This window comes from Melospiza georgiana, chromosome 10 (genome assembly GCF_028018845.1).
Source record: "Melospiza georgiana isolate bMelGeo1 chromosome 10, bMelGeo1.pri, whole genome shotgun sequence".
Classification (NCBI taxonomy): Eukaryota; Metazoa; Chordata; class Aves; order Passeriformes; family Passerellidae; genus Melospiza; species Melospiza georgiana.
In genome coordinates, this window is record NC_080439.1 from 23547250 (window position 1) to 23561702 (window position 14453).

The window sequence follows — 14453 nt, forward strand, 5'->3', positions numbered from 1 at the left end:
AATTTCAGGATCGAAGCACACCGTGAACAAGCAACCTGCGGTGCTTGGGGCTTTATTCCCTTTATTCCTCGTGCTCGGTTTGCTCCCGTACCTGTTCTGAGCAGCCCAACGCCGGGAGCGCGCAGATCCCTTCTCCGGGCACCGCCGGTCCCTCGCCCTGCCCTGGCCGGCTCTGCAGGGACCGCAGCGATGCTCAGCGCAAACTTCAGCGCGGCCGTCCCGCGGGGCCGGTCCCTGCCGGCACTGCCCGGGCTGCCTGAGCTCCCGGCCCCGCGCCCCATACCCGGCCGGGGCTGCCGGGGCTCCGGGCCCGCTGCCGGCCCTGCCCCCGCCGCGCTCGGGGGGCGGTGGCGCCCCTCGGGCCCCGCTGGGAGGGGCGGGGAGGGGCGGCGGCCGCTCCCGCCGAGGAGGAGCGCGGGCGGCGGGCGGGGGCAGCGCTGCCGCCGCCGGGACCGGCTGAGGGCCCGCGCCCCGCAGCGCTCGGGCCGCCCGCAGCCGTGGCCGGGGTGCGAGATGGCCGCCGGCGGGAGCCGCGCCGTCCTGGGGCTGTGGCTGCTGGCGGCGGGGCTGTGCGGCGCGGCGGTGGCGGCGGGCAGGTCCCCCAGCTGCCACGAAGTGCGGACGGCGTTCCAGCTGCGGCAGATCGGGCCCCTCAAGCTGGTCCCCGACGTGCCCACGGCCGGTCAGTACCGGGGTACCCGCGGGTGGCCGCTCCGCCGCGGGAGGGTTGCGGGGCGCGGGGCGGGGGCCGGGCTCGCCTCAGCCGCGCTCGCCTCAGCCGCGCTCGCCTCAGCCGGGGTCCCGCGGTGCCGCTGCTGCCCCGGCTCCCTCCGGCCGGCACCGCTTCCCTCTCTGCGGGCTGGGGAGCGGCAGCGAACTCAGCATTTCCCGGGAAGGAAGAGCGGCAGGACTGCTGCTCCTGCACCGTGCAGGTGGTGCTGCACACCGGTGCCCACCGCCAGGAGCGGGGCTCCATCCCGCGATCGCACCGCTGCCCTCCCTGTGCCGAGTGCCGGGGCAGAGCGCTCCCCGCGGCAAGGCTCCCTTGGCAGGAGGCAGGCAGTGCCGGGCAGTTTTTGGCAGGTTTGTTTTGCCGGGCAGTTTTTGGCAGGTTTGTTTTGCCGGACAGTTTTTGGCAGGTTTGTTTTGCCGGCCAAGTGTGGGGTCATCAGACGGGGGGTGAATTCACTGTAATTCTGACACGGGAACTCAGGATTCACTGTAAGTTCTGCCCCGGGAAGAGTTATCTTGTGGATGAATTCGGGAGCGCTGTCATAGGGAAAGGCAGAGGTGACACCTTGGAGGGATACAGCCAGCAGAACTTGGCTTTTGCTTAGTTAAGCAGTAAGTCTGCAGCACTTGGGAAAGTTGATGAGCAGAGTGTTGTTCCGTTTTGCCTTTTCAGAGTTCGGCAACAATGCCTGGCAGCAATGAAAGGGGAAAGTAATGCATAGATAATAAGAATAGACTTTTTTTATTGCGTATTCTACAACTAACCTGGTAAGGGGATGAAGCACTTCGTAATTAAACTCTTGTGAATGTATCATATATCTAGATAATGAAGTCACATTCCTCACTTTTACATGTTTTCCAGTCAAAATACTTCAGTGAATCTGTTTAAAGGCAATGTTTGCAGGCATTGAAATAAAAAAGAGAATATCAATCTCCTAACACAATTTCTAGCTACGTCATGGCACTGCAATTGCCTAGAGGTGTGTGGTGGTACAAGTTTCAATTTGGGTTGTTGTTTTATTATTTTTACTTTTTTTTTGAGAGCACTTCTATTCAAACCCTGTGGATTTTGATGGAAAGACTCCTTGTCTTAGATGAGTTTTGGATATGTTTTCTGGCACGGGTTTCTGTCTTGGGGATTACATTTGATAGGCCATTGGGCTGATCTCTTGCGGCTGTAATCGATTGCAGAGTGCTAGTGATCTTCACTTTGCATGAGGTAGTTGAGATGACACTGGGGTGTAGAGTTACCTGTGGAGGAGGAATCATTTGTCGTTTTCTGGCAAGAAGAGATTTGCAGGAATGGCATTTTGAAGCCTGGTTTTACTGTTCTGTGCTGATAGAAGCATCAGATGGTGGTTGTTCTGGAGAGGCAAAACAAGGCTTTTCATCCATTCTGCTGGATGCTTAACCCTCTCCCCTGAGTTCTTCTTAGAAGAAGTTCCTCCAACTTTAAATTGAGGGATTTACATTATCTATAAAACTCTAGTGCTGTAGAGGAAACTTTCTCAAAAAGTTGTGTGCTTTCAGAAGGAAGATGTAGGTCCTGTCATGCTGAAGAGAATCACAGAATCATGGAATGGTTTGGGGTGGGAGGGACTTAAACGCTCATTTAGTTCCAACCCTACTGCTGTGGACAAGCCTTCATTGTCTTCTTGTGTCCTATCCAACTTCCCTGTTGAACAACAAGCTCCCAGAAAAGAAATGGCAAGAGACAAGGTGAAGGGAGGGTAATAATGCTTTTAAATTCTAGCTCATAAAGATTTCCTTTGAAGAGGTTTGGAGCAGAGCTGAGAACAAGTGGTGCATATTGATCTTCCCTGTTGCTTGAGTATCACTCTGCTGCACCAAAGCTGGCGTGCTTTGATGATCCCTGCTGGGCACTAATGCCTCCTGTCTTGTGCCCTCTTTTAATTAAACCCTGAAGTGTTCTCCAGCATCTTCCTGGGCAGCTGTTATCAGTGAGTATATCTTAATAGACACACATTTCTCCTGACATTGGGGCTGATTTTATGATGCATTTTAATGCCACACAAATGTTGGAGCACATCCCCTGGAGATGCTGGGTGTCAGCTACAGTGGGAGAGTGGTGGGCAGCTGGGGAGCAGCGTGCTGGGCTGAACTGAGCCCTGGGTGCAGTGCCAGGAGCTTTTATTACTGCTCTCTTCTGCTCACATGGGCCAGACCTGCCCTGCTCTGGGTGCTCCTCAGTCACCTGCATGTTGGTTTGGGCTTTTCTCTAAAAAAAAAATGAAACTTCTGCAGTCCTGTTGTCTGTATATTAGATATTTTTAGTCACCAAAGTGTTGAAAGCGCTTGGCTAATCTCAAGCCAGTATTTATAGGCTAATACAACAAATCTGGCAGAGGTTAAAGTCTTAATGATTATTGGATTCCTTTCCGTCAGGAAAACGAGTAGCCCAGTGCTACTGAGAGAGGGACTGACAGACAGACAGACAGGTGTACATTTTCTGTCTCCTCTTATGGGTGGTGCCCATTTCACCTGGAATCAAATGAAATGCTTGGGAGAATCAGTAGCCTACCCTCTCCTGTGGCATTTAGCTGTGCTGGAGCTGTCAGCTGGTGGATCTGGAATATAACCTCATAGGGACTGGTGGGCTGGGAGCTGCTGCCCTGTGCTCTCCTGGTCTGCAGCCAGGTTCCTGGGATTGCTGAGTGCTGGCAGCACGGCCTGGAGTGAGGTGGGGAGTTTGGGCAGGGCCTGCCAGCCTCCCGGGTAAAATGGGGTGGCAAGGGAAGGAGGAAGACTCCTAAGGAAAGGAAAAAAAAAAGGGCTTTTGCTCTTAAGGTGTGATGTGAATCTGGCAGCAACCTGCCTGAAAAGTGTCACCTGAATGAGCTCTTAGAGATGAGTAGGAGTTTTCTTCTAAATTTCTCTTCCACAACTTGCCCCAAAAGACTTGAGATATTTTTCCACTGTGAAATCTAGTCCATGGATGAGTGCAGGGCTAAGGACATGTTTGGGTATGGGATGGGTAAGAGACTGGTCTGCCTGAGACTCCCTTCTCCTCTGGTGGAATCTATGCTTCTCTCTGGTACCTTTTTTGGTACAAATGGAATGTTTCAAGGGTAATTTGCTGCCAATAGCAAAGATTACCCAAAGAATCACAAGAGGACTTTTATGGTATTTGCAGGGAACCCCATGGCAGGAAGGAATGATGAATCTGACTCCATGTTCTCAGAAGGCTAATTCATTATTTTATGGTGCTATATTACACAGTATCTTAAAATAATGAAAAGGTAAAGGTACCTTTTCATTATTTTAAGATACTATAGGTGTCTTAAAAAGGTGAAGCCAGGTAAAGGTACTCGTGCCTTGGCTGTGATCCACAGGAAAGGCTTTTTGTGCCTTCCCCAGACTGAGCAATGAGGTAATGTGTCCCTGATCACGTACTTTGATGATCGCAGACTGAGCTGGGATGTTTCTGAGGGAGCTCCTTGGTTGACATTTTGATGAGGGAGGATTCTAAGCAGCCTGCAGGGGCGCAGGGCTGTGTTAATCCTGCCAGGGCACTGTGGTTCCAGGCAGTCTGGATGGCTCCAACCTGACGCGTGCTGCCCCGTCTGGAATGGCTCCCGGGCGGGGGCTGCAGCGTGCCCGTGCTGCCCTGCCAGCCCTGGCTTGTGTTACAGCCCCCAGTGAGCCCTGGCATGCGCTGGGGAGGAGTTCTGGACACTCCCGGGTTTTTCTGGGACGTGGTGAGTGGTGGTGCCTGCCTGTCACTGCTCTCCAAGCGCTCAGGGGACAACTGGATGGACCCAAGTGGAGTCTGTGATGTGACGTGACCACAGTCAGGCAGTGAATGGTAGCAGAACCAGAATAAAAGTCTGTCACATTCCCATTTTCTGAAAAATCCCTTCACCTAGGATTTTTCTACTGGGAAGCTGAGAAGCCTCAGAGAAAAAGGAAAACAATTCTGATCTCATTTGCTTCTCCTGTGTTGCGCTCCTGTGCAATGTGTTTGGAGATTGTTTACCCACAGGTGATTGTTCCATTGCATTCTGCTGGGAGTTGTTTTCACTCTTTGGCCAATCAGGGCCAAGCTGTGTCTGGAAAGAGTCACAAGCTTTCATTATTATCTTTTTAGCCTTCTATAAGTATATTTTCTGTATTCTTTAGTATAGTTTAGTACAGCATTCTTTAATACAATATAGTATCATAAAATAATGAATTAGCCTTCTGAGAACGTGGAGTCAGATTCATTATGCCTCCCTGCCATGGGGCTCCCTGCAAGTACAGTAAAAGTCCTCTTGTGATTCCTTGGGTAATCATGTAAGCAACCACAAGAACATCCTGCATTCACATATGCTCAGTTCTCCTTCTGGCTGGTTGACCAGTGTCTGAGCATGCAAAAACCCCAGTCTGTAAACATATGGTAAGCAAGAGAGAAGAGCTGGGCTGGTTTCTAGTGAGCATGGAAAATATGTCATTTGTGAAAGAATTTCGGAACTCTTTACCTTATAAATAATCATCTTGTAGAAAACTACCAAAGGGATGATTAGCTTTTTCTTGTTGTACTACTGGTTTATAAAGAGTGAAGAAGATGCCGAGGTTGTGCTGTGGAACTTGCTTCTGAAGGGCAGGTTTTGTTCCAGTAAAAGCTGCTTTATTTTCTGGTGTCATCCTGCACCTTAAATCAGCAGGAGTGTTCATTTCTGTGTATATATTGAATGTCCCATTGTAGAGCTGGACATGCATTAACAATTTATGCATTAAAACTGTTTCACTTTCTGAATAATGACAGGCAAGTCCTAGATTCCCAGCAGAAGCCCCTTGCTGTGTGTGGTGCCTGCATTAGCCTGGATCTTTTCCCACCTCAGTCTGTGGCACAGCTCCCATGTGTGTTGAGAAAGGAGCCTGAGCTGGGTCCCTATATTGTACATGTCCAAGAATATCTATTAAATTGCCCATTTTCTTATGAAGTGGGTCATGCCACGCTTTATTCTCCTGTTTTTCTTTCATTCCTGCTCAGCTGTCCTGCCTCCCTATGAGAGCAGCGAGGTTCCCGTGGTGCAGGTGTAGTGCAGGAAGGCATTTCGCTCACAGTAACATTCTGTCAGTGTCTGCTCTGTGTCGGGGGAGATGTGGACTTGCTGTATTGGCTCTGGGCTTTTACCACCATCAGAATGAGAGACTGAAATCCTCTTGGATATTCTGTCCACCTGCACGTGTGGTTTGTGGGACTGCCTTCAGCACGGTGGGTGAAGGATCCATCTGGGAGGAAACATTGCTGGTTGAGCACAGTTCTGTTTATGCAGAGAAACTTTATAGGATGGTTACAATTGTGAAAAAAGGCACAGAAATTAGTCCTGTTTCCATGGGGTTCCTGTTTCTTTTTGGCAAACCTGGTTGTTACCCAAGTTTGAAATGTCCTTGGCATTACCTTGCAGCTTGTTGAGTGGAGGTGTTTTTCCTGTTACACTTGGGATTCGCTTATTTATGAACACACAGAGTCTTCTTGGTGATTTATATCACAGAGGGGGTGGGCTGGTGCAGTGTGAGAGGCATTCTGTGCCCATCTTTGTTTCTTTCTGAGAACAGCTGTGCCTCAGTTTCCCTGTCTACAGGCTATATAATGATATATTGCTGTGAGTAACTTTATTGCTGAATACCCCCCATGAAAAGGTGATCGATTGCAGCTAGAAAAATTATCACTGAGCTACACCTTCTCTTCAGGCTGACTTTCACTTAATTCTTTCCTTAGGTGAGGAAAAAGGCTACAAGTTACATTGGTTTCTGAGCTGGAAGCTGAACCTGAAAGCTGTCTTTCCTTCACTTCTCTCTCCCAGCCAGGGGCTGTGGTCTGTGCCTGCTGAAATAGCTGTTCTGAGTAGAAGGCAAGCTTTGCTTTTGCAGCCTGCAGCTCCTCTGGAGAAAGGATCCTTCCTCCAATAATCTTTTCAGGGTTTTGTAGCACTCCTCAGGCTCAGGCTGTCACCAGAAGTGTTAACCTGAAGCTGCTCATGCCTGTGGGTACAGGCAAGGTCTCACCAGCAGTAACATCTTTTTCCCCCTTCTTTTCCCATGTCTTAAATTTCTGTTTGACACAGGACCAGCTGCCCCCTCTGTAATGCCCTCTTGGGAGTAATCTATAGGCAGAAAAAATGTGTTTAAACTTCCTTAATGCCTCATAAAGATGGAATTGCTGTTCCACTGCCAGATGGAAACCTGTAGTTTTCAAATCCACGAGCCCCAGGATCATTGTCCTTGGTGGCTTGCTTGAGCATTTGGTCCAGGTGAGAAGAAAAATGACTTAGTTACTCAGATCAGCCTTTCCTGTAAATGTCTTGGGAAGGTATCCAAGAGGCAGCAGAGAACCTGCTCTCCCCCAGCACACAATCTTCTTGTCAGACTGAGTCAAGAATTGCCACAATTCACATGGTCTATTCATTCTCTGAGAAATCTCTGCTGAAAAGAGTGTGTAATTATTTTTATTTTTAACGGTCTGCTCAAGATCTGGTGATTCTGGAGTTGAACTGGACCTTGGGATGGGATAAAAGCTTAGTAGGAAATGACTCATGCTGAAATACTGGTGGCTCCCAAAAGCTGCCTCTGGAATACCTTATGTGCCACTGAAGTTTTGCTACCAAGTTGTTATGAGAAAATAATAGAAAAATAATAGAAAAATAATATTCCCACACCCCTATGGTAGTGTGGCAGGTCTGAGCAGACAGATCTTAACCAAAGGGCAGTGCTGATGAAAAGGCACTAATGTGGTGAGTGGAAACAAAGTTGGCACGATAATTGCTATATAAATCAATAAAATAAATACATCAAAATAAAGAAGAGGTTTCATAAGGATTAATAATGAAAAATGTCATAGCCTGAGGATCTGTAAAAAGCAAGGATATGTGTAAAATGCACCCGGGGTGGTGAAATGGTTTTGCTTTTAAATGGTATAAAACCAGTTCCAAATACTGTAAAGTCTTTGTAATTGAATCTTTGTCCCATGAAAGCATAAAATGACATGATAAAGTGGCATATGTTTAATAACAGTTCACATGCATACTCATCACATACCAGTTTAGAGCATAGCTTTTGTTTCTAGGGGAAAATAAAAATTTTGATGGATCAGAGTCAATTCTCAGACAGCAGCCAGGCCTGTGACAAAATTTATATGGAGTGTATCAATCTATTGATTAGGTATCAGCATTTAAGCTGAAAGCTTCATCCTCATACCCATGAAGATATATTTAAAGGTGTTTGCTTTGTTCACATACAAGGAACTTCTGAGCAGCACAAGTGGGTGAAAGAAAGCATCCAGCTAATATTTAATGATTTATCCTAAGGATAGAATTAGACAGGGAGGCAAGCCTGTTTAAATCTTCCACCGAGCAGTGAGATTTAGTGTTTTGAGGCAGTATATTATTTGATGGCAAAACACAAAATATTTCTGTTTGGATGCACAAAAGTAACCAGAGCTTCAAGCTAAGAGCTGGGTGCACAGGATTCCACAGCACAGATGGATGAGGATAAGGTTTTGTGTGTTTTCCCCAAGGTTTTTTCCCTGTTTTGTGTCTTTGCTGACGCAGCGATCTGTAGATCCAGGTGTGCTGATGCCTGAGCCTGGTGTGGACAGGGAGCTGCCTGTGCTGTGTGTGGAGCAGCCACAGCAGGACCGTGCCATCCTGCTCTGACACTTCTATGGCTGCATTTATTTATCCAGCAGATAAATGTCCTTTATGGCGATGCAGATGATGGCAGGGTGAGCCCTTTGTGCCTGAGCTGCTGCAGCAGCACTGCTCCATCAGACCGCCCTGCGGAGGAACCTGAAAACAAAGTGTAGCCTCCCTGTTTCAGGCTGTGGAGTGAAGCTCGGGTGCTCTGCTCATTCCATTCCATTCCATTCCATTCCATTCCATTCCATTCCATTCCATTCCATTCCATTCCATTCCATTCCATTCCATTCCATTCCATTCCATTCCATTCCATTCCATTCCATTCCATTCAGCGCTGGCTCCAGTGCTGGTGCCTGGTGGCAGATGAAGCTCCACAGGAGCCCTCTGGGCCAGCAGTGCTCGTTTCTGTCCAAGGTGCTGCCCAAGGGCTGACCCTGGCAGTCTGACAGAGGAGTTCTGTGGGTTCCCTGCCTGTCCTGGACCCTCCTGGGGCTCTGGGCCATTGTACAGCACCAAGCAGCTCAGCAGAGTCGCACAAATGATTTATGATGGGGCAATCACAACCTTGCCTTTTCTTACTGAGGCACGCTCTGCATGCACTTGCAGGAGAATAAATCTATCTATTTTAGTCTTTTCAGTACATCAGTTTTAAAGGAGAGTTATTAATTGCCTTCTTAGTGTATTCATACATGCATGAATAATGAGTAAGTTTTCAATTTGTGGAATTTCACAGCACAAGCTGGAAGAATACAGAAAGAAATTAAGACAATGAAGGAATTTTGAGTATCACAGATGATACCATTACATTTATTTTGTGGACTCGGAAGTCTCAGGAGGGTATCATTGATACATATCCTCTGGTTCTGGCTTGCATTTTGATGGCTAAAATACAGAAATAAAGAACAAGTGTAGCCAGGTAATTGCACAGGAATTTCAGACCTGCAGAGGACAAAATTATTCCCCTAGAAGTTGTCTTTCCACTCTTTTCTTTTGAAATGTAATTCTCAGCCTACTTTATGTGATTCTGTGCCACATTCTGCCTTTCTCTGCTCTTTCTGAGTGTCTATTAATACTGATGGCCAGCATGTATATGCACTTAAATTATATATAGAGATTTTTTTGGTCTTCTGATGCCACTCCTTGCTTTCTGGGGTCACGGTCTGTGCCTCTGCAGAGTTCTCCCATCCCATGGTGGATGTGCCAGGGCTCTGGAGCCCATCCCTGTGACAAAGAGCTGTCACCTCCTGCAGAAACAAATGAGAGACAAATTTCAGGGAGCTGCAGTGGCAAACCTGACAATATCAGATAGGTCATGGTGGCTTTGTTTGGCTGCTAGTTAAATTGGATAGTTGGGCACATCCCTAGATGTTAATGGTTAGATGTATTCATTGTCCCAACAAGGCCCCTATTCATAAGGGGAGCATTCTGTGCTCGTTATGCATGCATAATTCCCATTAATGCTCCTAGGGGTTAAGGGTGTGGAGTGAGGGGGGAAATGAAGCTGATGTTTACACATCCATGTTTGCACTCAGAGAAGAAGTTTTGTAACACAGGAGAAACTGATTGTGTGTCCCCAGATCCCTCAACTTCAAGGAAAACTTGAAATCTTTGCTTTAAAGAGGGAGTGAGAATGGGGGAGAAAGTGACGCTTGCATAAGCACCTCCTGCTTTGCACACCATACTTTGTCAATGATCAGAAATATCACACCACTGCCATTATTGTAGAAGCTTTTGAAAGTACCAAAGTGCTTGGAAATTCAGGCTATCAAAACAATGAATCTTTAATTTTTGTCAAAAAAAACATTTTCAGACTTTTGACTCAACATTAATCAGGGTGATGAGATTTTCTGATTTATTATACAAAACGGGTGTTTCCATAGAAAACTTTCAGATTAAGATTCCTCACTCTTAGGTGCACATCAAAGTCGTGTAAAAGCCATAAAGAAGCTCAGCCCTGCCTAAGAAAGCCTTTCAAGTTCCAGCAAGTGCTTGAACTGCTGAAGGTTTTGAAGTGCTCTAATCTCTGACATGGGTGACGTGCTAGGCTAGCACTTTTTTGTTTTGTCACAAATCATCCATGCACGTAGTGCAAAGGGACCCTGACAAAGTCATTTCACTTTTGAAAAGGGCTGCTTTTTTTCCCCCTACCATTATGTCTCCCATTCACATCTACATGTTTGCTTCCACTTTGTTCAGGTCTAAGTAGCAGGGCATTTGCATAGTCTTCCCTTTGTTCTCGGTAAATATGGAGTAAAATGAGCAAGATCCGTGCTGTGAAATTAAAGCTCTACTCTTGAGAGATCTTAAGGGCCAAATCCTCACAAAAGGTGCAGCAGCACAGTGCCAAAGGAGCTGGTGTCCAGGAACAGCTTGCTCTGGGTGTTTGTGCTAGGAAATGGGAATAAAGGGAGACTAATCTGTTGAAAACTGGATGTAATTAGAAAAATACACTGCTGAGAGCTGCTGAAAGATTATAATAACAGAAAATAGTACTGAAAGAGAGCTGAAGTGATCATCTGGTCCATTCCCTCTGCTTGTGGCCGGAATAAACTGTTTAAATCAGTGAGAGAAGATCACAGCCTTTTTCGTCTGTTTGTTCCAGTGCTTAATTACCCTGCTGCAGAGTTTTTTTCCTAATGGAAAACCTAGCTCTTCCTTGCTAAAATACAGCATTATCCTGTTCTTAGGGCCTTCCTCTTTGCAGTAACACTCACATGACAACTGCTGTGGTTTGTTCTTCTCTGAAACGATGCTCTGTGCTTTTGCACTGGTCCCAGAGCAATAAGCTTGTTGGTGTAAATGAATCTAAACTAAGTTTGGGTCCCAGGCACCTGGAATGAATGAAGTGAATTCCAGATGTGGGGACTCATTAAGGATTATAACTTGCTATTTGAGCCCTAAGAATAGGTTTCTTCCTCCTTTATAGGTTTGAGTATTGTGAAGAAGGAGCAAACAGAGTGTGGGGATATAAAATTCCATGGTCAGGAAGGCAAAATAATAAATTCACAGATTTGCAATGCAGTGGAAGATGAGAGTATGCAGAAAAATCAGTTTTCAAGTGATCAAACTCAGAACAGCAGTCAAGTTGCAGGACTGCTAGTGGGAAACTGCATTGTTGTGGAAAGGCAGCATGGAAGAGCTACCTGAAGCCATGTGGAGCATTTGCTCCTAGCTTAAATAAAATATTCACCCTAGATTTTGCTGGTGGTAGGCAGTTCACTGCACTGCAGGTGTGTAGGTGAGGTGGCAATTGGGCTGCTGAAATCAGAAGACATTGATCAAAATTTTAAGTCTTGCAAATAGACATGGCATTTCCAGAGCAAGTCTGAGTATATCTTAATTTGTCAGGTGGAGGGGAGCTCTGGTCCTTAACCCTCTGTTTATCAGTGTTCCCCTGTTTTGGGGTGTTAGTTCTTGAGCAGTGTTTTGTTGTTACTGATGTGGGGAAGTTATTCTTTGTGGCTGAGAAAGGCTCAAAGATGAGGGTTGTGATGGTGTTCACAGGGGTCTGAGGATGAGGGAAGAGACGAGGATCTGACTCCATGTTTCTGAAGGCTTGATTTATTATTTTATGATATATATTACATTAAAACTACACTAAAAGAATAGAAGAAAGGATTTCATCAGAAGGCTGGCTAAAATAGAAAAAGAAAGAATGAATAACAAAGGTTTGTGTCTGGGACAGAGAGTCCGAGCCAGCTGACTGTGATTGGCCATTAATTAGAAACAACCACATGAGACCAATCCCAGATGCACCTGTTGCATTCCACAGCAGCAGATAACCATTGTTTGCATTTTGTTCCTGAGGCCTCCCAGCTTCTCAGGAGGAAAAATCCCAAGGAAAGGATTTTTCATAAAAGTTGTCTGTGACAGAGGGTAAAGTTTGCATGCCCAGGTGGATTTGGTCTTGCTCCAAAGGGAGGGATTAGATCCCTCTATTCCAGAACTGTGTAGCCATCCCTGGCATGCTGCCCAAATTCAGATCATTCTCTAGTGCTCCAGCTCAGAGCTTGTGTCTGTCCTCCCCAAAGCATGTCTGTCTGTCTGTCTGTCTGTCTGTCTACAGAATGCTGCATGGCTGGGCTCCACATGGCTTGTCCTGGAGTCTCTCAGAGGGTGAAATCATGGAATGGTTTGGGTTGGAAGGGACCCTAGAGATCATCTTGTTCCAACCCAGGACACCTTCCACTAGACCAGGTGGCTCCAAGCCCTGTCCAGCCTGGCTCTGAACGCTTCCAAGGATGGAACATCCATGACTTCTCTGGGTAACCTGTGCCAGGGCCTCACCACCCTCACAGCAGAGAATTTTTAACATCAAATCTAAGCCTACTCTGAGTTTGAATCTGCTCTCCTTGTGCTGTCAGTCCATGCTCTCGGCAGTAATTCCATTTGTTTTGGTGGGTTCCTCTCAGTTGCTGGAAGGCTGTAATTAGATCACCCTGAACCCTTCCCTTCTGCAGGGACAACTGCAGTTCACTCAGGCTGTCATTGTAGGAGAGGTGCCCCATCCCTCTAATCCAGTCTCAAACATGAATGTCCTGTGCTCCTGCTCCATTGGCCTTCCATGAGGAAACACAAAAAAGTGGGAACTGGAAGGCTGGGGTGATGTTTTTAGAAGCAGGGGCTTGTTGGGTGATACTTGGGGAGCAGTATCCAGGTGTTGCAGACATGAAAAATCCTTTTCTTAAGATTTTTCCTCCTGAGAAGCTGGGAGGCCTCAGAAACAAAATGTAAACAATGGTTATCTGCTGCTGTGGAATGCAACAGGTGCATCTGGGATTGGTCTCATGTGGTTGTTTCTAATTAATGGCCAATCACAGTCAGCTGGCTCAGAGAGTCTGGGACAGCTGCCTTTGTTATCATTCTTTCCTTTCTATTCGTAGCTTAGCCAGACTTCTGATGAGAACTTTTTCTTCTATTCTTTTAGTATAGTTTTAATGTAATATATATCATAAAATAATAAATCAAGCCTTCTGAAACATGGAGTCAGATCCTCATCTCTTCCCTCATCCTCAGACCCCTGTGAACACAGTCACACCCAGGGGGTTACATGGTTGCCCTGTGATGGTGGTGAAAATATTCCCTCCCTGCAGCTCCCAACAAGATCTTTGAGAACTGCAGTCCTCCTTCTCTTTTTACGTGAGTGGTTAAAAGGGGTGGTGAAATGAGGGTGAAGGCAAGAGAACAAAGTATATGTAGAAAAACCACTGGCTTCCCAAAACAGACTAGGGCTTTAAAAAAAGGAATTGAAAGCACAGCTCTCAGAGAAAGGCTTTCAGACTTCTGCTCAGAGAAGACTTGGTTTTAATCTACTAATCTGAGTTTTGAAGTTTGGGAAAAAATATATCTGTTACCATTTGGAGCAGCCCAAAGTTGTATTTGGCTAAAGCATTGCATTTTCAGTTTCAAGCTGCAATAATCAAATTTACTCTTTCTGATCTGGTTTGCCTTAGATATGTCAGGAAATCTAAACATTTGCATTCCTCAAGAAGCAGCTGTGGTTTGGCTGTACCTGCTCGGGATCTGCAGCTGACCGGGAGCTTCCCCCTTGTTGTAACAGACCCGCTGTGCCTTCCCTGACAGAAACAAACCCCAGCTGGGATGAAAAGTGTCAGTGTCATTTGTTGGCAGGGCTCTTGGCTTCCCTTTGGAAAGTTTGTTCTAAATCACTATCCCAGGTGCCAAAACATGAGCTGAGCAGCAAGGGCTGTGCCAGCCTGGCTGCTGTGTCTCTGCCATCCCCTGCCCACCCCTGGCTTTTCCAAATGTGGATTGAGCAGAGCCAGCACTGCCTGTCCCCTGTCCTGCTGTGCCACCAGGGCTCTGCTGGCCACCCCAGAGCTCCAGGAGTGCTGGTGGTTCTGGGTGGAGCAGCACAAGGGAGAAGGGAGGGATAATCAGTTCAGTGTGCTGTGGAGGTGCCTTGCTGGAGTGATGTCAGGGAGAAACATGATTTCTTAATTTAAATAACAGGTGCACAGGGTCCAAATCAAAAGCAGGTCTCAGGAAAGCACTGAACATGCACATAGCAGAGGGCACTCTCCACTAAGGACTGCTTACTGCTCTGAGCAAACTAATGGA

At 46.9% G+C, this 14453-nt stretch overlaps 1 protein-coding gene across 1 annotated transcript in view; it reads left to right on the forward strand.

Moving 5' to 3' along the window:
• Positions 1–513: 513 nt before the first annotated feature.
• The window catches only part of LOC131087428 (glypican-5-like), a 373149-nt gene continuing 359209 nt past the window's right edge, over positions 514–14453 (forward strand). Inside the window, exon 1 of the mRNA XM_058031076.1 lies at positions 514–682. Coding sequence (XP_057887059.1) covers positions 514–682 — 169 coding nt within the window. The remainder of the gene's footprint in view (positions 683–14453) is intronic.